We start from the raw sequence: 26,560 nt of genomic DNA on the forward strand, positions 1-26,560 counted from the left end.
AGAGAGGCCTGTATAGGTACTCAAAAGCCTTTGCAGAGAAAATCATCACGGCTCGTACTAGAATTTGCTCTGCTCTAGAAAGAGAACTCCAGTCGGAACCCCCCACAACTATAGATGAGGAACTGGGTCATGAATCACAGGGGCTTTTAAACTTTCTCCCTGTGACTGACAGTGAAGTAACTGATTTGTTGAAAGGCATGCATCCAAGCAGCTATCCCGGGAATCTCCTCCCATCAAAAAACATCTTGGAAAATAGGGATACGTGTGTGCCTTTCTTCAGAAGATGCATCAAAGCCTCCTTTGCGCAGTGCATTGTTTTGGCGGCTTTTAAAGATGTAACTGACACCACTACTGAAGGACCCTAAGGAGTACACCAACCTCAGGTCAATAACAAACACCCCCTTTCTTTTGAAAATGATTGACAAAATGGCCACCTTCCAGATGCAGCATCATTTGGAGACCATGGGGCTTCTTCATAAGGATGAATCCTACGGAACCAAGAGTGCTCTTCTCGATCTACAGACCCGTATGTTAGCTGCCTTGGGGAGGAGCGGGTCGGGCTTGCTGATACTATTGGATCTGTCAGCAGCCTTCAACCTTTTAGATCATAAACAGCTATTAAAGACACTGACTCACATAGGCCGCTTCGCTGATGAAGCCACAGTGTGGATGGAGTCCTTTCTTGGTGGTCGCAATTCCAGGGTACGTTGGGGGGATGTGACATCCGACTCTGCTCCCATTTTCTGCGGGGTGCCGGAGGGGGCGTGTTTATCTCCGTCTTCATTCAGTCTTTACATCAAGCCCTTATGTGTTGAAATTGAAAAATTGGGGGTCTTTTTCTCTAACTATGCCAATGATTTCCAGCGAGCTATGGAGCTGTGTGGAAATTACGGAGCAGATCAGAAGAATCTGGACTAAATCTACATTGTTATTAAAGAGTGGATGGCCGCAAATTGGCTCTGCTTGAACGCGGCCAAGACTGAATTTATGGTCTATGGATCTAAACAGGCCAGAGAAAAATCGGGGCCCAGTTTATAAGATCTTCAACATAGATGGGGTTTCAACATAGATGGGGGTTGCATCTCTGTTGTTGGCAAATTTAATTGCACTTAATGCAGACGTCATCTATGTAGTTAAAAGTTCTAACTACTACTTAAGGGTTCTCAGAGAGCTCTGCCCCCTGGCAACCCAGAAAAAACACAATAAATGAGTCTGGGCGATTTTCCTACCCAGACTTGATTACTTTAAATCCTTACTGGCTGGGGCAAGCAAGGACTGTTTAGGCAAGCTGCAAAAAAATTCAAAAGGATGCAGTCCAAGCAGTTTTAAAGATTGCTCGGAGGGATCCGGTATCAGGTCCACATGGAGAACTTCATTGGCTCCCTGTCACTGCCGGAATCCAGTGTAAAATACTATCCCTGGGCTATAAAGGTCTGCTTGGAAATGCACCATCATACTTGAAGGAGAAACTGGAAGTTTACAAACCTACGTGCAACCTTTGGTCCTCTGACACCCACTGCCCCACCATCCCACTTTTCAAGAGAACTAGGTGAAAAGGTGGATCCTTCCCGGTCCTGATGGCCCAAGCCTGGAATGAACTGCCTGAATGTCTGCGGAAGGAAAAAAACATCTTGCTTTTAGGAAAATTCTGAAAACTAAATTATTTGCTTAGGTTGGCTTCTTCTGCCCCTCCAACTTCTCCTTTTGTCCAGTTGGTCTTGTGTCTCTGTAGCGCCCTGATGCCTATGGGCTTTGGCGCTCAATAAATACACAGATAGATAGATAGAGATTGGAGGTGGCACCCACTGTGGAATTATTTCACAAACAGGAAGTCTCTGAACCGTCCATAGACTTCAACATGACCTTGCTCGCAAAAAAGAAAATCATCGGCTCCCTTCCACTTTGGCCACATTAATGGTTGACAGCTGTGTCCTAGGCGACATTTATTTATTTATTTATCTATTTATTTATTTATTGTGCTTTCGAGATGCACCCAACGAGAAGGGGCGGTTGCGAGGGGGGGACGGAGTCTAAATGAAGTGGGCACTGCCGCTCCCTGAGCTATTCCTGTTATAGGTGGGTGTGTTTGTGCATGCATGTTTGCATGTGTGCGTGGTGTCCACTGCACCTGTCATGGGGCACCCGTTGTGTGCGCGGGGCAAGCTTGTATTGCTGCTGCCTCTCGTGCCTGGAGATGGTGTGCAATGCTATTGTCCGCGCCATGGACCTTATGTGCGTGAAGGAAGTGTGCACTACTGCTGTGCATGCTTGACTTACTCTGTGTGGGACAGGTCCGTGCAGGACACACCTGTTCTCTCTGTGTGCGGTGGACGCTTGCACGACTGTTGTGCATGCTTGACTTACTCTGTGTGGGAAAGGTCCGTGCAGGACACACCTGTTCTCTCTGTGTGCGGTGGACGCTTGCACGACTGCTGTGCATGCTTGACTTACTCTGTGTGGGACAGGTCCGTGCAGGACACACCTGTTCTCTCTGTGTGCGGTGGAAGCTTGCACGACTGCTGTGTATGCTTGACTTACTCTGTGTGGGACAGGTCCGTGCAGGGCCGCATGTGACACACCTGTTCTCTCTGTGCGCGGTGGAAGCTTGCACGACTGCTGTGCATGCTTGACTTACTCTGTGTGGGACAGGTCCGTGCAGGGCCGCATGTGACACACCTGTTCTCTCTGTGTGCGGTGGAAGCTTGCATGACTGCTGTGCATGCTTGACTTGCTCTGTGTGGGACAGGTCCGTGCAGGACACACCTGTTCTCTCTGTGTGCGGTGGACGCTTGCACGACTGTTGTGCATGCTTGACTTACTCTGTGTGGGACAGGTCCGTGCAGGACACACCTGTTCTCTCTGTGTGCGGTGGACGCTTGCACGACTGTTGTGCATGCTTGACTTACTCTGTGTGGGACAAGTCCGTGCAGGACACACCTGTTCTCTCTGTGTGCGGTGGAAGCTTGCACGACTGCTGTGCATGCTTGACTTACTCTGTGTGGGACAGGTCTGTGCAGGATACACCTGTTCTCTCTGTGTGCGGTGGAAGCTTGCACGACTGCTGTGTATGCTTGACTTACTCTGTGTGGGACAGGTCCGTGCAGGGCCGCATGTGACACACCTGTTCTCTCTGTGCGCGGTGGAAGCTTGCACGACTGCTGTGCATGCTTGACTTACTCTGTGTGGGACAGGTCCGTGCAGGGCCGCATGTGACACACCTGTTCTCTCTGTGTGCGGTGGAAGCTTGCACGACTGCTGTGCATGCTTGACTTACTCTGTGTGGGACAGGTCCGTGCAGGACACACCTGTTCTCTCTGTGTGCGGTGGACGCTTGCACGACTGTTGTGCATGCTTGACTTACTCTGTGTGGGACAGGTCCGTGCAGGACACACCTGTTCTCTCTGTGTGCGGTGGACGCTTGCACGACTGTTGTGCATGCTTGACTTACTCTGTGTGGGACAGGTCCGTGCAGGACACACCTGTTCTCTCTGTGTGCGGTGGAAGCTTGCACGACTGCTGTGTATGCTTGACTTACTCTGTGTGGGACAGGTCCGTGCAGGGCCGCATGTGACACACCTGTTCTCTCTGTGCGCGGTGGAAGCTTGCACGACTGCTGTGCATGCTTGACTTACTCTGTGTGGGACAGGTCCGTGCAGGGCCGCACGTGACACACCTGTTCTCTCTGTGTGCGGTGGAAGCTTGCACGACTGCTGTGCATGCTTGACTTACTCTGTGTGGGACAGGTCCGTGCAGGACACACCTGTTCTCTCTGTGTGCGGTGGACGCTTGCACGACTGTTGTGCATTCTTGACTTACTCTGTGTGGGACAGGTCCGTGCAGGACACACCTGTTCTCTCTGTGTGCGGTGGACGCTTGCACGACTGTTGTGCATGCTTGACTTACTCTGTGTGGGACAGGTCCGTGCAGGACACACCTGTTCTCTCTGTGTGCGGTGGAAGCTTGCACGACTGCTGTGCATGCTTGACTTACTCTGTGTGGGACAGGTCCGTGCAGGACACACCTGTTCTCTCTGTGTGCGGTGGAAGCTTGCACGACTGCTGTGTATGCTTGACTTACTCTGTGTGGGACAGGTCCGTGCAGGGCCGCATGTGACACACCTGTTCTCTCTGTGCGCGGTGGAAGCTTGCACGACTGCTGTGCATGCTTGACTTACTCTGTGTGGGACAGGTCCGTGCAGGGCCGAATGTGACACACCTGTTCTCTCTGTGTGCTGTGGAAGCTTGCACGACTGCTGTGCATGCTTGACTTACTCTGTGTGGGACAGGTCCGTGCAGGACACACCTCTTCTCTCTGTGTGCGGTGGACGCTTGCACGACTGCTGTGCATGCTTGACTTACTCTGTGTGAGACAGATCCGTGCAGGACACACCTGTTCTCTCTGTGTGCGGTGGACGCTTGCACGACTGTTGTGCATGCTTGACTTACTCTGTGTGGGACAGGTCCGTGCAGGACACACCTGTTCTCTCTGTGTGCGGTGGACGCTTGCACGACTGTTGTGCATGCTTGACTTACTCTGTGTGGGACAGGTCCGTGCAGGACACACCTGTTCTCTCTGTGTGCGGTGGAAGCTTGCACGACTGCTGTGCATGCTTGACTTACTCTGTGTGGGACAGGTCCGTGCAGGACACACCTGTTCTCTCTGTGTGCGGTGGACGCTTGCACGACTGTTGTGCATGCTTGACTTACTCTGTGTGGGACAGGTCCGTGCAGGACACACCTGTTCTCTCTGTGTGCAGTGGAAGCTTGCACGACTGCTGTGCATGCTTGACTTACTCTGTGTGGGACAGGTCCGTGCAGGACACACCTGTTCTCTCTGTGTGCGGTGGACGCTTGCACGACTGCTGTGCATGCTTGACTTACTCTGTGTGGGACAGGTCCGTGCAGGACACACCTGTTCTCTCTGTGTGCGGTGGACGCTTGCACGACTGCTGTGCATGCTTGACTTACTCTGTGTGGGACAGGTCCGTGCAGGACACACCTGTTCTCTCTGTGTGCGGTGGAAGCTTGCACGACTGCTGTGCATGCTTGACTTACTCTGTGTGGGACAGGTCCGTGCAGGGCCGCATGTGACACACCTGTTCTCTCTGTGTGCGGTGGACGCTTGCACGACTGCTGTGCATGCTTGACTTAGTCTGTGTGGGACAGGTCCGTGCAGGGCCGCATGTGACACACCTGTTCTCTCTGTGTGCAGTGGAAGCTTGCACGACTGCTGTGCATGCTTGACTTACTCTGTGTGGGACAGGTCCGTGCAGGACACACCTGTTCTCTCTGTGTGCGGTGGACGCTTGCATGACTGCTGTGCATGCTTGACTTACTCTGTGTGGGACAGGTCCGTGCAGGACACACCTGTTCTCTCTGTGTGCGGTGGACGCTTGCACAACTGCTGTGCATGCTTGACTTACTCTGTGTGGGACAGGTCCGTGCAGGACACACCTGTTCTCTCTGTGTGCGGTGGAAGCTTGCACGACTGCTGTGCATGCTTGACTTACTCTGTGTGGGACAGGTCCGTGCAGGGCCGCATGTGACACACCTGTTCTCTCTGTGTGCGGTGGACGCTTGCACGACTGCTGTGCATGCTTGACTTACTCTGTGTGGGACAGGTCCGTGCAGGGCCGCATGTGACACACCTGTTCTCTCTGTGTGCGGTGGAAGCTTGCACGACTGCTGTGCATGCTTGACTTACTCTGTGTGAGACAGGTCCGTGCAGGACACACCTGTTCTCTGTGTGTGCGGTGGACGCTTGCACGACTGCTGTGTATGCTTGACTTACTCTGTGTGGGACAGGTCCGTGCAGGGCCGCATGTGACACACCTGTTCTCTCTGTGTGCGGTGGAAGCTTGCACGACTGCTGTGCATGCTTGACTTACTCTGTGTGGGACAGGTCCGTGCAGGGCCGCATGTGACACACCTGTTCTCTCTGTGTGCGGTGGAAGCTTGCACGACTGCTGTGCATGCTTGACTTACTCTGTGTGGGACAGGTCCATGCAGGACACACCTGTTCTCTCTGTGTGCGGTGGACGCTTGCACGACTGCTGTGTATGCTTGACTTACTCTGTGTGGGACAGGTCCGTGCAGGGCCGCATGTGACACACCTGTACTCTCTGTGTGCGGTGGATGCTTGCACGACTGCTGTGTATGCTTGACTTACTCTGTGTGGGACAGGTCCGTGCAGGGCCGCATGTGACACACCTGTTCTCTCTGTGCGCAGTGGAAGCTTGCACGACTGCTGTGCATGCTTGACTTACTCTGTGTGGGACAGGTCCGTGCAGGGCCGCATGTGACACACCTGTTCTCTCTGTGTGCGGTGGAAGCTTGCACGACTGCTGTGCATGTTTGACTTACTCTGTGTGGGACAGGTCCGTGCAGGACACACCTGTTCTCTCTGTGTGCGGTGGACGCTTGCACGACTGCTGTGTATGCTTGACTTACTCTGTTTGGGACAGGTCCGTGCAGGGCCGCATGTGACACACCTGTTCTCTCTGTGCGCGGTGGACGCTTGCACGACTGCTGTGCATGCTTGACTTACTCTGTGTGGGACAGATCCGTGCAGGGCCGCATGTGACACACCTGTTCTCTGTGTGCGGTGGAAGCTTGCACGACTGCTGTGCATGCTTGACTTACTCTGTGTGGGACAGGTCCGTTCAGGGCCGCATGTGACACACCTGTACTCTCTGTGCGCGGTGGAAGCTTGCACGACTGCTGTGCATGCTTGTTCTCTCTGTGCGCGGTGGAAGCTCGCACGACTGTTGTACTTGCATTGCCTGTTCCGTGTAGCAGAAAGCGTCCCCTGCCTGTGCTGCATGTGTGTGTTGCATGTGACCATAACATGTTGTTCAAATGTTGAATAATACGTGGATACTTTAAGCAAAGGTCGACCTGAATCAGAGCGCATCACAAACACTCCGGATGTGCGGAGAAGTGGCACAGCCCTGTGCATCAACTAATCAGGGTTGTGGTTTGGGGACTTCCTGTTAAGATGTGTGTTGTGTTTGAATGCGCATATGAAGGCGGCAAAGAAGCGACACAATTGGCAGTGATATTGGAGTGGGGGTTTGGAAGGGTAGGCTCAATTGATCTTCTATCAGCTGCCACAAAGGTGAACTCAGGGACTGGGGTCCCTCTTGCAAATACACGTGTCCTGTTATTCAGAAACATTGTTAATGCAAAGTTAATTTCAAGTTATCCTGATATCAAACCAAGGCTGCTTCAGGCGACATTGACATTTCTGCAGAGAAGAAATGAGCTTAATGGCTTGCCATGGGGCATTCCGTAGCCAGCGTCCTTTATCTCGAAGGGAATGCTCACCCATGCACCCTCTTGGACAGCACCCTATGTGTACGCCTATATATGAGCTCGAGTGGAACAGCCCGGCCGCAGCATAGCATTCTACCAAGTCTCGGAGATCAGGTGGGGCCTGGACATGAGCATTTTGCCATATCATACCAAACAATGTTGGTTAGTTGTATCTTTCACACATAAGTATTGTGGGGCCGGCGGCGGTCACCCGGCCGGCCTCACTGGTTCTGGTGGCCCCAGCACCATGTTGGTGTGCCGGGGTCACCCGGGCTTACTTGGTTGCAGCGCAGGACCCTGTGAGGCTGTGGGGACACTGCTTGGGTGCCAGAGCACCTCGGATGCCGGCAGCATCCTGGATGGTGGGTACCTGGCCTGGACAAAGGGCACCAGGCTGGTCTGGGGGCCCAGAACAGCAGGGACCTGTAGGGCTGTGATCACACGGTAAAGGCCTGCAGGGCCTTAATGAGAGACAACAATAGGAGTTCCATAGCTGGAGTCTGCAGCCCTTCTGATGCACGTGCCTGCAGGATTGCTTTTATTGGCCTTGGCCATGGCCCATCCTAAAAGGGCATTACACATGGGAAGGTCACACATCACACTCCTCCTTTTCCATAAAGAACAAAACAAACATTGCTGAAACAAACATGATCCCCCTGCCCCCCGTTACAGAACGACAATCCTTATAGCTTGGGAATTATGGGGTCAACAGAGAGTAGGATATGCCACTGATACATAACCAGCGGGTGACACTTGGGGTTGGTGAACTGCTGCTGGAATGTTGTCAGTTCTACCACATTTCACAAGACCCTTCATTAACCTGTGGTAAGTGGAACTTCCACCACTGAATGATGCCATTGCCAGCTGCGGGCACCATTTAGAGCATGCCTACACACTACGGGAGCACAGCTTTGCATCCATTCAACTGGGACCACGGTAAGGATGTAATCTACATGCAGGCTCACAGCATCTAACACATGTTTGCTGAGTCTCTTCCGAGCACTTGCAGGACTGCAGGAGACCAGTTCACTTTGCATAAGTGTCTGTTCAGGATAGTCACCACCATGGGTACAGGTCAGTTGATGGTACAATTCAAAGGCTGGCAAAGCTGCCCCTGGAAGCACCAGGCGCCATATCGGCTTAGTGCCTTGATGTTGGGGCAGGCAGTGAGACAGTGGTAGCATGGTGCCTGGGCAGTGCCACATTCAGGCTCAGTCAGTCCCCCGAGATGTGGGTAGCAGGCAGCGAGATGTGGGTAGCAGGGCGGCCAGGCTGCGCCACATTCAGGCTCAGTCAGTCCCCCGAGATGTGGGTAGCAGGGTGCCCAGGCTGCGCCACATTCAGGCTCAGTCAGTCCCCCGAGATGTGGGTAGCAGGCAGCGAGACGTTGGGGCAGGCAGCGAGATGTGGGTAGCAGGGCGGCCAGGCTGCGCCACATTCAGGCTCAGTCAGTCCCTTAATGTTGGGGCAGGCAGCGAGATGTGGGTAGCGGGGCGGCCAGGCTGCGCCACATTCAGGCTCAGTCAGTCCCTTAATGTTGGGGCAGGCAGCGAGATGTGGGTAGCGGGGCGCCCAGGCTGCGCCACATTCAGGCTCAGTCAGTCCCTTAATGTTGGGGCAGGCAGCGAGATGTGGGTAGCGGGGTGCCCAGGCTGCGCCACATTCAGGCTCAGTCAGTCCCTTAATGTTGGGGCAGGCAGCGAGATGTGGGTAGCAGGGCGGCCAGGCTGCGCCACATTCAGGCTCAGTCAGTCCCTTAATGTTGGGGCAGGCAGCGAGATGTGGGTAGCAGGGCGGCCAGGCTGCGCCACATTCAGGCTCAGTCAGTCCCTTAATGTTGGGGCAGGCAGCGAGATGTGGGTAGCAGGGTGCCCAGGCTGCGCCACATTCAGGCTCAGTCAGTCCCTTAATGTTGGGGCAGGCAGCGAGATGTGGGTAGCAGGGCGGCCAGGCTGCGCCACATTCAGGCTCAGTCTCTCCCTTAATGTTGGGGCAGGCAGCGAGATGCGGGTAGCAGGGTGCCCAGGCTGCGCCACATTCAGGCTCAGTCAGTCCCTTAATGTTGGGGCAGGCAGCGAGATGTGGGTAGCAGGGTGCCCAGGCTGCGCCACATTCAGGCTCAGTCAGTCCCTTAATGTTGGGGCAGGCAGCGAGATGTTGGTAGAAGGGCGGCCAGGCTGCGCCACATTCAGGCTTAGTCTCTCCCTTAATGGTGGGGACAGGCTGCGAGATGTGGGTAGCAGGGTGCCCAGGCTGCGCCACAATTAGGCTCAGTCAGTCCCTTAATGTTGGGGCAGGCAGCAAGATGTGGGTAGCAGGGTGCCCAGGCTGCGCCACATTCAGGCTCCGTCAGTCCCTTAATGTTGGGGCAGGCAGCAAGATGTGGGTAGCAGGGCGTCCAGGCTGCGCCACCACATGATGCTGACACGGCGGTGGTGACAGTATGTTACTCACTCTTCTTTTCTTGCCATTGGAGCTTGAATGCAGCACTTAACTCTCCCCCCTTCAGGCAATAACTGCATCAATTTACTGCCGCAGTTATCACTGATCCAAAGCGCAGGCAAACACTGTTCCCTTTATCACACCCTCCCAGGCAGGTCTTTCTTTGTTGGCATGAGTCTGGACGCACTTTCCCTCCCCCAGGCAGCAGTGGGCGCACAATCACTCTCGTTGAGCTGCAAGCTCTCCGCGCCTGATGCATGCTTCTTGGCGGTGTAGTTCTGCCATCTTCTCTTCTAGCTCTCAAAGAGCAGAGTTCCCACACTGCGGTGCCACAGATCTGCGTAGCAGCATGGCATGGTGCGCAGCTGTGGGACGCTCGGCTGCGCGCGGGCTTTCGGTGCTTGGTTAGCCATGAGCGCTCTTAAGGCATCACTTTCCCCTGGTTAACGCTCCGATGACAGCAGCGCTGGATTTGCTGCCCTGCGATTTGCAGGAGGGGCTGCTGGCATTATAGAATGTTGGCCGGCGCCGCGCAGGGCCGTGGTGTTCCTTCCTTTGAGCTCCGACACTGAGCGCTTTCACAGCTGCGATGGCAGGAGCGCACACATTTCAGCGCCGGAGGGCCAGGATCTGGACGCAGCCTTGTGCGTGTAGTTTCATTGTGCCAGCATGCATCCCCTCACTTTGCTCACAGCCTCCTGGCCCAGGATACTATATTCTCCCCCCCATAGGCTTCGGTGTCGGGAGCACATCCCCATCACCGCCGGTTGGCCCGGGAATCTCACTGGGAGGCAGCAGCGGGGGTGGGCAGGCACCCATCTCTTCTTTTCCCTTGGGCGACAGCACAACTCTCTCCCCAGGCGGGAGTTCCATTTCTTCTTTGCGGCTGCGGCCGCTCCATTTCTTTCTTCCTTACCGTGGCGGATGCCGCAGGAGCTGCAGGCAGACCCCCACACTGGCCGCACAAGCACCCTCCTCGCAGAGGGCCACGGCCAGGGAGGATCCGCCAGAAGGGCACAGGCATGGCATCCAGCCCTCTCTCCCAGGGTTGTGGGTGCCGCTCCCCTCCTTTCTCCCTCCCGGTTTTTTTCTTTTTTGAGCAAAGAAAATTGAGGGATATCGGGATGGAGAGCCTCGCGGGGGCTCTTCCTCCTCTTCGTCACCATTATTGTGGGGCCAGCGGAAGTCAAGTGACTGCGTCACTGGTGCGGGGGGCCCAGCACCCACCATGTTGGTGTGCAGGGGTCACCCGGGCTTACTTGATTGCAGGGCAGGACCCTGTTAGGCTGTGGGGACACAGCCTGGGTGCCTGAGCACCTCGGATGCCGGCAGCATCCTGGATGGTGGGTGTCTTTGCTGGACCCAGGGCACCAGGCTGGTCTGGGGGGCCCAGACCAGCAGGGACCTGTAGGGCCATGATCACACGGCATGGGGCCTGCAGGCCAGTGCTTCAGGACCGTGATCACACAGTGTAGGCCTGCAGGCCCAGAATGAGAGACGGAGACAACAAATGTTCCATGGTTGGAGTCTGCAGCCGTTCTGATGCACGTGCCTGCAGTTGCCCTGTTGTTAGCTTGGGACATGATCCAGTCATGGCCCATCTTAAAAGGGCATTACACATTGGGAGGGTCACACATCACAATAAGCACCCTAGCGAAAGCTCAGCTGTTGTCACATAATCATATTTCCTTAACAGTCCTATGACAAACAGACCAGCAGTGCAGTGAATTGAACTCCTTCTGCTGCACTAAAACTTTAAGGACTTTCCAAAACTAAGAAGGCAAATTCATTCAAGTCAGGAACTAACCCCATTCCTAGCTGCTGCTCCGTGTGTTCAAAAGCGCTGCAGGAATGTACATACTACACAGTGAGTTAAACTCAGTGTCAGTTCAAGTCCTTCTTGGTCATTGTGTGCCCGTTGGCGCTGAGCCATTCCCTCCACAAAATGGTCTAATCCATTTGACTTATTTTATCTACAATAGTACCCTCCCAGCGGTTTGGACGATGCAAATTTATGCAACAGGGCTTAATGCTTAAACAAATTGAATATTTAAAAAAAAGCTCATGAATGAGAGAGGAAAACTGGCTGCCCATCCCAACAAATAGTGTTCAAACAATTAGTGGGATTACTAATACTAAAGGGAGAGAAAACTTGCAACCCATCTCCATAAGTCACGATCATTCAACTGACGAGGGTAATAGCATTGATGAGTCAGCATTACCAATTGATGGGTGCTGCCTAAGTAACCAAGCTCGATGGATATACTTGACCACCATATTAAGTACTACCTGATTTGCAGTGAGTTTTAAAACAGTCAAAGCGTGAGTTATTGTTCCAACACCCTCCATTCTCCAAATGGATTACAAATAAGCAGCCCCCAATGTTCTCAAGTCTGAACACAATAAAATAAAACGGTTCACTGTTTCTGATGACTGTCTACATAATGGACAAGTATCTGTCTTCCCGTTACCCCAATTCTTTGAAATTGATGCCAGTCTCAAAGTGCCCATCCTGCAATCCATGAACAGTCTACGAGCGTACAGTGGTTCTATAAAGTCTAGGGGCAAACAATGTCTCGAAATTCTTAAGGAGAACGATATCCGTGTCTCTACTTTATTAGGCAATCCCGAGCAAGCTAAAAAAAAAGCTATGGTGACTAGATTGACGTTCCACCTGAAGGAAGAGCCTATGGTGAACTGCAACCTTACTTACTACAATCCCCAGATCAAAACTCGAGATTGCTATTCACACAATTCAGACATAACCTTTTTGCCACCAAAGAACGCACTGGAACTTAGGGCCAAAATGTAAACGAAACCTTGACTTGCTGCTTTTGTGATCAATGTGTAGAGTCAATTAAGCATCTGACTTTATTCTGCCCAAAGCTACGGAGCCTACGAACACGGTCACTTGGCCCCATTACTTGTGAACATCAAACATACTCTGCTGACAATTGGTTGAAACTCATGTTTGAAGGGTTAGATCGGAAACGTATGTTGGGTCTTATAACCTTTCTTAAAGAACTAAAAGATCGCCTAGCAAGTAATGACCCTTCAGACCATGAACCTAGGGAATATACGATGTAAGTAATGTCTAGTGCCCGATCAGACAATATCAGTATTACTCATGATGAAAGACTTGGAACTTGACGAGAGAGAAGAGTGTTCTTTTGTTTTTTTATTTTTCTGTTTTGCTGTCTTGCTGTTTTAAAGGTTTGTACAAACCAATAAACTAAATAAAAACATAAAATAAAGTCTAGGTGCATCTCATAGCCAAAGTCCAGTTTAGCTGCAAGTTAAACTTCACCCAACTTGGCCACCATGGTTTGCCTGCAGTGAATGTTCACAGCTGTTTTACTCTTCCAATGGCAGCTTTGTCTATCCTTGCAGGGTTTTTCCAAAGGGAGACCTCATTCAGGTCAATGAGGCTTTCTTTAGATGCTTAACCCAGGGGAGATTCACCCCCCCTTCGTATCCAATCAAATACATCAATTTCTTTTTTTTTTTTTTTTATTGTGGTATAACCACATTTGGGGTTTTTTTCACATTCAAAAGCAAAACATATATACATACAAAACATCATATTTATAAATTGTATCTGGATAACATTTAAAACTAATTCGTCACAATCTTATAAAATTAGCATATTAAAATTGAATTCATCACACCAATATCTAGTTTACCTATAAAACAGTTTTTCCCCTTATTTCAACAATCAATCAACAGTATTCTGATGATATAAAACCTGTCAATTGCAAGACCCTTAAAATATTTAGGGTCAATTTTGTTTCATGACCCACAATCATTCTTTCCCAGAAGGAATCGGAAGATAGTCTATCCAATGACCCAACTGAATTCCCTAGATGTTCCACCCTAATTTTCCAAGTGCCTTTGCAGAATCTTAGCAGGTGCTCTAGCGTTTGTTTACTTAAATCTGAGCATTCCGTGCATAGACTCCGAGCCCCTTCAGTGACTCCCCATTTGGTTAATACTGATCCAGTTTTAATCAAGTTTAACCGTACCCTCATAAACCTTTGTCTTCCTTTTGGGTTAGGGAACTTCGTCAAGTATCTTGGTACTATTCCCTGTTTTTTCCCGTACTTAAAAAACCCTTCGGGAATAGAGGATGATCTCACCATGTCCCCTGTTGAGATCCAATCTCTCAAAGATAAGGACTTCTTAACTTTCAGCGGGTTTGAACTCAATGTTAATTTATCTGATTCACAATAAGTCAGCAGATTTTCTGCTATCTTTTTGAGTTCTGTCAAAGTTAGTGAGGAATCTAGATTCATATTTTCTAGGAGATTTTCATATAGTGTATTAGTCATTGGCACCATAATTGACCTATACAAGGACAGAAGTTTCCAATCAACTGCGTATTTTAAAGATTTTAATCCAAGCTCGTATCTGAGGGTTATCGTATGTAATCCTTTAGGCAATCCTAATACCTGTTTCCAAATGTGACCTTCTATTTTTTGCCAGTCTATTGACCACAACGAAGGTTTGGATTCAATTCCGTACAATAGTACCGGGATTACTTTGGCCACATAGAAGTTTATAACAGGCATAATCGAAAATTTACCATAAAGGCTGGCAATTTTCTTCATCTGGGCTATTAGTTGTGTCCCTTTAGCCAGGATTTCACCATACTGTTTCCCAACCTTGGGGGGTCGCGTACACAGTGATGCCCAGATACATTACTTCTTTTGCCACCGGTATCTGGTTACTGCCAATTGACCACCGATGTTTTGTTTCTTTGCGACCTTTCTGCTCAAAAATTACGATATTAGATTTATCAGGGTTTACAACCAGGTCATTTAATTTCATGTACTTGTCGAGGGCATTTAACAATCTTTGTAGACTGATGGGAGTCCTATCAAGAAGGACTATATCGTCCGCATACATAAGCCATCTTACGGCCAAGGACCCCACCTTAGGGCTTATTAGTGATGAGGATTCTAGGGCGGCTCCAAAATCTCCCAGATAAAACTTAAAGAGAAATGGAGCAACCATACAACCCTGTCTGACCCCCTATCTATACTTATATGTTCTGACAAATATCCATCCATATTTAATCTTACTCTGGCTGTATTTCTTTCGTGAAGTTTTACTAGTATGTTAATTAGAGTTTTAGGTGCCCCTTGTTGTTCCAATTTGCTCCATAATTTATCTCGATTTACCATGTCAAAAGCGCTTGACAGATCGATAAATGCTCCATAAAGTCTTCCTTTATTATTTTTATCTTTCAGATTTGATAATGAAGCTAATATTATACCATTCAAAGAAGTTGAATGGCCTCTTCTAAATCCGGTCTGCTGTTTAGGGATTATGTTATTTTGTTTCGCCCATGTTTCAAGTTCTCTTAATATCAGACTAGTAAACAACTTGCTTTCTACGTCAAGCAATGTAATTGGCCTGTAACTAATAGGGTTTTTACGATCCCCCTTCTTGAAAATCGGGATTATAATTGCAGTCTTCCAAGAAGATGGAATTATTCTATTTGCAATCACTTTCTTATACAAGGTATATAGGATTTCAGCCCACAATGTCCCATTTCCTTTGAGGACTTGATAAGTTAGGCCATTTGGGCCCGCGGATCTCAACGCCGAGGAGTTTATGATCAAATTCAAAATATCCTCTTTGTCAAAATTTAAACCCCAATTTCCATTGTCACTTATATATTTTTGTCCTCCCACTGGTTCCTGATATTTTGCACCGAAGTAGGTTAACCAACTTGCTTCCGACACATTATTCGTCTGAGCAATGGTTTGATGTATTTGGGGAGCATTTATTAGTGACCAGAAGTTTCACGAGGAATTATTTTGTAATGCACGCAGCATCTCTTCCCCATCTTTCTGCCATAGTTTTCCTCTATGTTGTCTAGACCAACTCTTCAAGTCATTTTTAATTTTTTTTTGATTCTATCTCTACTTCTAGTAATCTTTTAGCCCGTTTCTTAGCGAGTCTTAATTGTTTTTGCGTCTCGCGTTTTTTTACCCAAACTGCTTAGTCAAAAAAGTGTTTGTGTACTCGCTGCAAACCCTTTTGGGTACTTGACGGGGGATCAATTGACCACAGGAATTCAGGAAACCGTGATGGGTCACAATGCTGGTGCAAAATATTTTGTTCTCCCCAGTTGGAAAATCTATCCAGGGCTTTGTTTAACCGCTCTCCTTCCCTCTTGTATTTTATCAACCGATTTTTCTGTGCATTAACTTCTACTCTCTGGTCCCAGATCTCTATTTTTTTCTCACTACACCAATTTAAATGGGCAACTAATCGCTTATGGTCACTTGTTCCACCATCGGCCACTGAGAAATGTATACAAGTGTCGAAGCACTCTGTTGATAAAAGCATATAATCCAATGTCGATTCTGATGAACCCCTCTCCCACGTTGTGATCGATGGAACATCACCTTCTATGGAGCCATTTAGGAATTTTAAATTCCAATCCTCAAAGAAGTTCGACCATTTTCTCCCGTTATTCGTTGCTTCTTTCATTTTCCCTGTATGGCATTTGGAATTGATACATTGCAAATTTAAATCTCCTGCAACCAATATATGTGCTCCAGGGTACATTATATTAATGTCACAAAGGGTTACCACAATTGATTCTAGAAACTCTGAGAGTTTTTCCCTCACGGGGTTCTAATACAGGTTCACAATTATTATCTCCTTAACTGGAGAGCTTTTGAGGGGAGTGACCACTCTCACCATCAGTATTCCTTCCTGTTTGCAAGATAACATTGTTATTTCTTTAAATAGAATCCTTCTACAGGCGGTCAGCAAACCTCCCGTCGGTCTTCCCTTGGCTTTGCAGTTAGCTGGTTGTGCTATCAGTGCAAAGCCTTCGAGTTCCGGGGTGTTTACTAACCATGTTTCCTGTAGAAGGATCAAATCGTTTCCCCCAAATAACAACGCACTCATTTTATTATTTTTAAATGAACTGGATCCCCGAGAGTTCCAACTAGTGATTCTCAATTTTTCACTATTAAAGAGACCTCTGTGATACACCCAACTTCTGGCAGACTTGCATAATTATCTCAGGTAACATTGACCAAGATGATGTTTGTGACCCATCATTGATAATATTTTCGTTTTTTCCCCGATGGGTTTCATGCAGTAAGGAAATATTTCCCTGGTTTAACTCGTATTCCTCAGTTTCGATCATTTCTATTGCGTGAGATGGCAATTGCTCATGTACTTCCAAACCCACCTCCCTTAATCTTTCTTGTAAGTTTAAAAAAGCTTTTACCCCCAATTTAGAAACAAATCCAACTTCTAAGCTAATACATTCTGGTTTAGGGAAACGAACATATTCAATGTCTTTTGTTGAAAATAAATATAATTCTGGAAGTTTTTTAACCAGTGATAGAATCGAGCTCCTATTCAGTGGTTTACCAGACTTTCGATTTTCCTCATTAGTAAACCACAGTCTCGGGATTGCATATGGATTCGGATCATCTTGGGGATTTGTTATTCTTTCAATTACCATTTCGGAGGATGAGTTTCCCACCGGGACGTTCATAGTCTCTTCTCTTCCTACCTCTTTGGATTGATCAAGGTAATCCGTATTCGATGTTGATGTTTGAATACGTATTGTATCCTCTGCGTGACCCATCCTAGAACTTTGAGTGACCACCAAATCTCCAGTCTTTGTTTTTGTTTGATTGAATATTGGAGCAATTCTTAAACCAATCTGGGTCTGCATTGGTACTTTGAAAGCATTTTTCTGTTTTTGAAGAAATATAGGAGCTATTTTTAACAACTTCCCTGTAATCTCTGATCTAATCGAGTCATGTCGTGGTTGATTTCTATCCAGGTCAGCAATTTTTCCTTCTGTTTGAGTACTCATTGATTTCTTTACCATGTGTGCATCCCCCTCTGCTTTGGGAATTCTGTCAGTCTCAAGTTTTTTCCTTTGTTGTTTTTTGGGTTTATTTACCCTGGCAATTCTTTCTTGTTGTAGAGAATCGTTACCCTTGCTTCTACCATCTTTATCCGAGATATTTTGATTCTCATTGATTTTTGCAGGATCTGAAATCCCCTTAACGAAGCTATTTACCTTTGATTTTTTTTATCCATTATTCTTCACATTTTTTGTTTTCTTTTCTTGTCGACCTCGTGACTTTGAATCTGTATTATTTTGCTTTTGGTTCTTCCGCCTTTCTCTTCTCCTTCTCTTATAAGATTGTTGCGAACTCTTCTTCCACATATAGTTGTTTTCTGCCTCATCTTCATGATTCTCAATGACTTCCCGTCGATCTTCCGCCAGCTGTTCCACCGTTGATTCAGCGATCTGTGCCAATCGGCAGAATTCTTCCATTATTGATTCGGATAAGGGAGTATCATCCCCAAAGATATTCAATTCAGGGACTAAATCTTTTGTTTTAATTGCTAGATCTTGATTTAATGAAGAAGTCGGTACATTTCTTTCATTCATTTGCAATAACAAATCCTTGATCTTCTTATTCTCACTCATGAGAGAAGTCATTTGGTGCTTAATTTCCATTAAGTCTCCACTATGCTTTGTGAAGCCATCTTCCATCTTTATCATCAAGGGCAGAACTGAACAGTTTATTACATTGTTTTGGCCTACGACTGAAAATTCAAGTTGTTCAATATCCTTTGTCATTTCCATTAAAATCCCTGTGTGGGTCTGCACATCTCTTTTTAGAAGGTCAAAAACCTTCACCAAGGAATTTAGAACAAAATTTAAAGCCGAGAGAGAGGAGTCACCATCATTTGGGTCTTGATTCTTGTTTCTCTGTGTCATACTTGGTATTTGCACCGGTTGATCCAGTAAAATTCCATCAGACTCAACCGTGTCCCCTCTCGATACCACTGTTGAGTTTAATCTTTCCTCATGCGGTTGTATATTCTGCGCCGAACTCATCAGATGATTTGGGGTCCTTGAAAGTTCCATAACTGGGATGAGTAGTTCAGATCCACTGATCTCCGTTTGTAAGTTGATGTTTTGATTTAAAAGTTTTAGGGAATGTGGCATAGGTCCATTTAAATTTTCTTGTGCAGATTTCTGAAAATAATAATCAATAGTCCCTTTTATATTAGTTGATGTCAGAGTAAAATCTTTCACCTGTCTAAATGGGGTGTTCCTTGTTGAGTCCCTTAAAATTTCTCCCTCCGTTAATTTATCCACTTGAAGTTCTTGATGAATTTGTGCCTCTATTATGTTGTTATTTCTTGTCGAGACAATCGGAGTTTGAGAACTTACGGGGTTCACATCCTCATGCAGGGACTTTTCAATGTAGGAACCATCCCACTCTGGAGCTCTTAGATCGTCAACGTGTTGTCCACTCCTTAAATTGTAGCGGGCCATTTCTTACCCCTTCGTTGACTGCGAGAATTAGGCCAAAGAAAAATGGGGGATCAAAGGAGTAAAGTCTCCCACAGTCTCACCCCTTTTTTACTTTATATTGTCTAAACCAGGCGCCAACCACTTCTTTTCCGCTGTCCACTCCAAATTGCCTAGGCTCCAAAATTCCTGTCAGCGAACTGCAGATTATCCCAGAGTAATCTCTGGGGCTCTTGTTTAAGGAGACTTATAAAGGGGCTTACGGCCAGAGACCACTGCTGTCTAATACTAAATGACAACAGCCCACCACATACAGGATAAGAATTTCTGTACTATTACCCTTCGAATACTCAACCTATTGCCCTTTATCAGTATCGGTATCAATATTTTTGTACAGGCCCGAGCCCCGGTTCACTCACTGTCTCTCCAGCAAGCTCAGGCTCATACTCAGGTACTGATGGAGGAGGAGGAAATTAACTTTACCTTGGGCTCAAGCACAGACAGTTGCCAACTGTTACCAGACAGTTATCATGCTCAATTGTCCATGGAATAACATTAAAAAAAATAAAAAAATAAAAATGCGAAAGGCACCGATGGTGCAAATAATACAGACCTCGCTGTCGGTGTCTGTGGATCAGATCAGGGTGGCTGCCGCTAGTTTGGCAAGTTGGCTATGCGTCAGTAGACCCTCCAGCACTGATACTAGCACTTATACGTGGCCCACCAAACGTAATAATCTATCTCCGCGAAATCGCTGGAGATAGCGGGGGTCGCCGCCGCAGGCTGCCTCAGGCCGCTGCGGACACCCACCTCTGTGCCTCTGTGCTCGCGGGTGTGTGAGAATCGCTGGAAAAACGCTAGGCAAATACATCAATTTCTTGTGGCATGCCCCAAGCTCTAGTGTGGACCGTAACCACAACCAATAGAAAGGTGAGTTTGATGCTTATCGGGCACATGTCTACCTCCATATGATTTAATGCATTTGGGGTTCCCTTAGGCAGCATAAGTGTGCCCTTCAAAAATGTGTTTTCCCCTTTTTCTAAGTGAGAAAGATTTGAACTTCCCCCAAATGTTATCCACGTAAGAGGTTGAAATAAGTGCTTGTTGTTTGTACAGATCTAAAGCCGGGGAAACAGCACCTCTGCCGTGACTAGTGAAAAAACACTGCACACTGCCACTCTGCTTTTCGAGACTCGCACACGCCTTGGTCTGGGACAAATGTTCCTGAAACCTAACACCGAGATAATCGTAATACTTGACTTGTTCTAGATCATAGCCCTAAAGTTGGATGGTTAACCATGCCTGTTTTGCAAACCTTTGCTTAAATACAAGCACCTTGGCCTTACCTGTAACATAATATAACTTGTAACATAAAACAACCTGTAATGTAACATTGCACAACCTGTAATGTAACATAACACAACCTGTGCCATGCCATGCCACAACTTGTAAAACAGAACACCTTACATAGCATAATATCTTTAACAACACAATTTGAAGCTGAACATAAATGGTAACATGGGATAACAACATGCAAAACAGGCATGACAGTGTAACAAAACATCTCAACTTGTAACATAGTGTAATATTACTCAAAACATCAATTAACTCGTAAAATTACACATACAACTGAAAACATAGCAGAACAGAACACAAAATATAACTTGACATGTGAAATAAAATATCATAACTTGAAACTAAACACATTGCAACAACACATCTTTTAATATAGCACAACTGGTAACATGGCATAAAGTAGCATGTAGCACAAAATAACTTGAAAACTAAAATAACGTATAACGTAATATATTGTTTAACACAAACTGTACTATAACATAATCTGTAGAATAATGTAACTTGTAGCATTACAAAGTATTGAATAATGTGTTACATACACATATGTGACTCATAACATGACAAGCTGCAACATTAATTAAACACCACATCATATCACATGTAGAATGCTATAACATAACTTGTAACATATCATATCACATTATAATGTATCAAATACAGTCATTTGTATTATAAGACAACCTGACCTGCAACATAGCCTACATTGTAACATAACAAACACAAAATGGCTTGTAACATAACATAACGTGTTAGATTACATGGGATAACATAACGGGATGCATAACTTAACAAAACGCAAAATAATAATAATAACATAATTATAAAATGACAACATATGAAATAATGTATTGTACAAAACAGCATAACATGTTATAATGTAACCTGAAGCATGCCATAACCTGTAACATAACACATATTGTGATATAATGTAACCTTCTACATATAATAATCAACACAACATTATCACTGTAAGATAATACAATTTACAAGAGACCCACAGCATACAATGCATCTTCACCCAGCTGGGCAAACTTGGGGACATCTATCTATCTATCTATCTATCTATCTATCTATCTATCTATCTATCTATCTATCTATCTATCTATCTACCTACCTATATCAATCTACCTATCGATCTATATCTACCTACCTACCTATCTATATCTATCAACCTACCTATCTATCTACCTACCTATCGATCTACCTATCTATCTATCTATCTACCTATCTATAGCTATCTACCTCCCTATCGGTCAACCTATGTATTTATCTATCTTTGTATCTATCTATCTATCTACCTATTTATTTACGCATCCATCTATCTATCTACGTATGTATCTATCTACCTACCTATCTATGTATCTAGCTATGTATCTGTCTATCTATCTATCTATCTATCTATCTATCTATCTATCTATCTATCTATATCAATCTATCTACCTATGTATCTATCTATCTTTCTATCTATCGATGTATCTGTCTACCTATCTATCCACCTATTGATCTGTCTACATATCTATATCTAGCTGCCTACCTCTCTACCTATATATCTGTGTGTCTATCATTCTACCTACCTATCTCTACCTATCTCTCTATCTTTCTGTGAATCCATCTATTTGACAATTTATATGTCCGTCTGTCTATCTGCCTATTTGTCGATTTGTCAATTAATCCATGTATCTATCAATGGATTTTCTGTCAATGAACCTATGTATCTATGTGTCTGTCAATGAATCTATCTACATACTTACCAAGCGACCTGCCCCCCTACTTGGGGTGGGGTTGGCAGCCTAGTGGCAGTGTATTTGTTTGTATTTTGCACAGCGGGTGCAGACAGGGTGTGAGTTGGCCCACATCCGAGGACTCCGGACTTAGACATAAATCACTGCAAGATGGCCGCCGCTCATCAACGGCAGGGCATATTAAGGCTGCATAGGCTGACATGCAAGGGGGCATACATATGAGTGGGCCTGCATCCGAGGACTCAGGAGCAAACATAAATCGCTGCAATATGGCCGTCAGTTAACGGCAGGGCATACTGAGGCTGATTAGGCAGGCATGGGAGGGGACGCAGGTGCAGGCAGTAGAGTTCTAGCTGTGGCTCAGCTTGGAGGGGACGCAGGTGCAGGCAGTAGAGTTCTAGCTGTGGGTCGGGCTTGGGCATGCCGAGGCTGCATAGGCAGGCATGGGAGGAGACGCAGATGCAGGCAGTAGAGTTCTAGCTGTGGCTCGGCCTGGGCATACCGAGGCTGCATAGGCAGGCATGGGAGGGGACGCAGATGCAGGCAGTAGAGTTCTAGCTGTGGCTATGCTTGGGCATACCGAGGCTGCATAGGCAGGCATGGGAGGGGACGCAGATGCAGGCAGTAGAGGTCTAGCTGTGGCTATGCTTGGGCATACCGAGGCTGCATAGGCAGGCATGGGAGGGGACGCAGATGCAGGCAGTAGAGGTCTAGCTGTGGCTCGGCTTGGGCATGCTGAGGCTGCATAGGCAGGCAAGGGAGGGGACACAGATACAGACGGTAGAGTTCTAGATGTGGCTCGGCTTGGGCATACTGAGGCTGCATAGCCAGGCATGGGAGGGGACGCAGATGCAGGCAGTAGAGTTCTAGCTGTGGCTCGGCTTGGGCATACTGAGGCTGCATAGGCAGGCATGGGAGGGGACGCAGGTGCAGGCAGTAGAGTTCTAGCTGTGCTGTGGCTTGGGCATACTGAGGCTGCATAGGCAGGCATGGTAGGGGACGCAGATGCAGGCAGTAGAGTTCTAGCTGTGGCTCGGCTTGGGCATACTTAGGCTGCATAGGCAGGCATGGGAGGGGACACAGATGCAGGCAGTAGAGTTCTAGCTGTGGCTCGGCCTTGGGCATACTCAGACTGCATAGGCAGGTATGGGAGGGGAAGCAGATGCAGGCAGCAGTGTTCTAGCTGTGGCTCGGCTTAGGCATACTCAGGCTGCATAGGCAGGCATGGGAGGGGACGCAGATGCAGGCAGTAGAGTTCTAACTGTGGCTCGGCTTGGGCATACCGAGGCTGCATAGGCAGGCATGGGAGGGGAGGCAGATGCAGGCAGTAGAGTTCTAGTTGTGGCTCGGCTTGGGCATGCCGAGGCTGCATAGGCAGGCATGGGAGGGGACGCAGATGCAGGCAGTATAGTTCTAGCTGTGGATCGGCTTGGGCATACTGAGGCTGCTTAGGCAGGCATGGGAGGGGACGCAGATGCAGGCAGTAGAGTTCTAGCTGTGGATCGGCTTGGGCATACTGAGGCTGCATAGGCAGGCATGGGAGGGGACGCAGATGTAGGCAGTAGAGTTCTAGCTGTGGCCCGGCTTGGGCATACTGAGGCTGCATAGGCTGGTATGGGAGGGGAGGCAGATGCAGGCAGTAGAGTTCTAGTTGTGGCTCGGCTTGGGCATGCCGAGGCTGCATAGGCAGGCATGGGAGGGGAGGCAGATGCAGGCAGTAGTGTTCTAGCTGTGGCTCGGTTTAGGCATACTCAGGCTGCATAGGCAGGCATGGGAGGGGACGCAGATGCAGGCAGTAGAGTTCTAACTGTGGCTCGGCTTGGGCATACCGAGGCTGCATAGGCAGGCATGGGAGGGGAGGCAGATGCAGGCAGTAGAGTTCTAGTTGTGGCTCGGCTTGGGCATGCCGAGGCTGCATAGGCAGGCATGGGAGGGGACGCATATGCAGGCAGTATAGTTCTAGCTGTGGATCGGCTTGGGCATACCGAGGCTGCATAGGCAGGCATGGGAGGGGACGCAGATGCAGGCAGTAGAGTTCTAGCTGTGGATCGGCTTGGGCATACCGAGGCTGCATAGGCAGGCATGGGAGGGGACGCAGATGCAGGCAGTAGAGTTCTAGCTGTGGCCCGGCTTGGGCATACTGAGGCTGCATAGGCTGGCATGGGAGGGGACGCAGATGCAGGCAGTAGAGTTCTAGTTGTGCTGTGTCTTGGGCATACTGAGGCTGCATAGGCAGGCATGTGAGGGGACGCAGATGCAGGCAGTAGAGTTCTGGCTGTGGCTCGGCTTGAGCATACCGAGGCTGCATAGGCAGGCATGGGAGGGGACGCAGATACAGGCAGTAGAGTTCTAGCTGTGGCTCGGCTTGGGCATGCCAAGGCTTCCTAGGCAGGCATGGGAGGGGACGCAGATACAGGCAGTAGAGTTCTAGCTGTGGCTCGGCTTGGGCATACCGAGTCTGCATAGGCAGGCATGGGAGGGGACGCAGATGCAGGCAGTAGAGTTCTATCTGTGGCTTGGCTTGGGCATACCGAGGCTGCATAGGCAGGCATGAGAGGGGACGCAGATGCAGGCAGTAGAGTTCTAGCTGTGGCTCGGCTTGGGCATACCGAGGCTGCATAGGCAGGCATGGGAGGGGACGCAGATGCAGGCAGTAGAGTTCTAGCTGTGGCCCGGCCTTGGGCATACCGAGGCTGCATAGGCAGGCATGGGAGGGGACGCAGATGCAGGCAGTAGAGTTCTAGCTGTGGCTCGGCTTGGGCATACCGAGGCTGCATAGGCAGGCATGGGAGGGGACGCCGATGCAGGTAGTAGAGTTCTAGCTGTGGCTCGGCTTGGGCATACCGAGGCTGCATAGGCAGGCATGGGAGGGGACGCAGATGCAGGCAGTAGAGTTCAAGCTGTGGCTCGGCTTGGGCATGCCGAGGCTGCATAGGCATGCATGGGAGAGGACGCAGATGCAGGCAGTAGAGTTCTAGCTGTGGCTCGGCTTGGGCATACCGAGGCTGCATAGGCAGGCATGGGAGGGGACGCAGATGCAGGCAGTAGAGTTTTATCTGTGGCTCGGCTTGGGCATGCCGAGGCTGCATAGGCAGGCATGGGAGGGGACGCAGATGCAGGCAGTAGAGTTCTATCTATGGCTCGGCTTGGGCATGCCGAGGCTGCATAGGCAGGCATGAGAGGGGACGCAGATGCAGGCAGTAGAGTTCTAGTTGTGGCTCGGCTTGGGCATGCCGAGGCTGCATAGGCAGGCATGGTAGGGGACGCAGATGCAGGCAGTAGAGTTCTAGCTGTGGCTCAACTTTGGGCATGCCGAGGCTGCATAGGCAGGCATGGGAGGGGACGCAGATGCAGGCAGTAGAGTTCTAGCTGTGGCTCGGCTTGGGCATACTGAGGCTGCATAGGCAGGCATGGGAGGGGAAGCAGATGCAGGAAGTAGAGTTCTAGCTGTGGCTCGGCTTGGGCGTACTGAGGCTGCATAGGCAGGCATGGGAGGGGACGCAGATGCAGGCAGTAGAGTTCTAGCTGTGGCTCGGCTTGGGCATACTGAGGCTGCATAGGCAGGCATGTGAGGGGACGCAGATGCAGGCAGTACAGTTCTAGCTGTGCCTCAGCTTGGGCATACTGAGGCTGCATAGGCAGGCATGGGAGGGACGCAGATGCAGGCAGTAGAGTTCCAGTTGTGGTTCGGGCTTGGGATCCACTTAAGGGTTCCCGGATCTGGTTCCAGAAAAGAACTGGAAAGGGCTTGGCTACTCCTCGCCACTGCTGTACCTCTGTGCGCCCCACTTAGTGCAACCACCCCACTTACCTGGCCGGTGGTGTTGGCACTGCCTCTTTCCTGGGTCAGGTAGTGCATCAGGAAGGCTGTGATGGGCACCGAGCATGCCAGTGTTCCCAGCACAGCGCACACCACCAGTGCCAGGCTGGAGCCTCTACAGCCACCGCTCTTCGTGGTAGCCATGACTTCCCGGGCAGGACAGAGGGCCAGACCAAGCAGCGCTGCCCCAGATCTGCAGCACCGCCGATTGATCTGGAGAAGGCACCGGGAGGGGCATTTGTATCTACCGAAGCACCCACACCTCCCTCGCCTCACCGCACTTCCTCAGTACTCAGAAGGCACTCGGCCACATCCTGCACAGCTTTCTGCTTCAGGCCGCGTGGCTTCAGGTTCTGGAGGCCAGGTGACTCTCGGGTGGTGGTGCTATATCGCTATGACATTTATTTATTTATTTATTGAGATTTGCGCAGCACTACGTGTCACCCACCGTGTGACGGGCAAGCGAAAGTTGGCAGCACACTGTTGGTTAGCCTTCATGACTGGTTGAAAGGTTTCAGAAAGCTTTTTCCTAAAGAACAGAAAGTGGACGACCCTTTCAAAGGACCATTCG

The 26,560-nt window shown here is 48.8% G+C and overlaps 1 protein-coding gene across 1 annotated transcript in view; it reads right to left on the reverse strand.

Annotated features, from left to right (window-relative positions):
• LOC138521899 (lymphotoxin-beta-like) overlaps positions 1 to 26,212 on the reverse strand; it is a 66,900-nt gene extending 40,688 nt beyond the window's left edge. Inside the window, exon 1 of the mRNA XM_069635059.1 lies at positions 25,981 to 26,212. Coding sequence (XP_069491160.1) covers positions 25,981 to 26,133 — 153 coding nt within the window. The 5' untranslated portion in view covers positions 26,134 to 26,212. The remainder of the gene's footprint in view (positions 1 to 25,980) is intronic.
• Between the last annotated feature and the right edge of the window lie 348 nt (positions 26,213 to 26,560).

This window comes from Ambystoma mexicanum, chromosome 13 (genome assembly GCF_040938575.1).
Source record: "Ambystoma mexicanum isolate Mex_15411 chromosome 13, UKY_AmexF1_1, whole genome shotgun sequence".
Lineage (NCBI taxonomy): Eukaryota > Metazoa > Chordata > Amphibia > Caudata > Ambystomatidae > Ambystoma > Ambystoma mexicanum.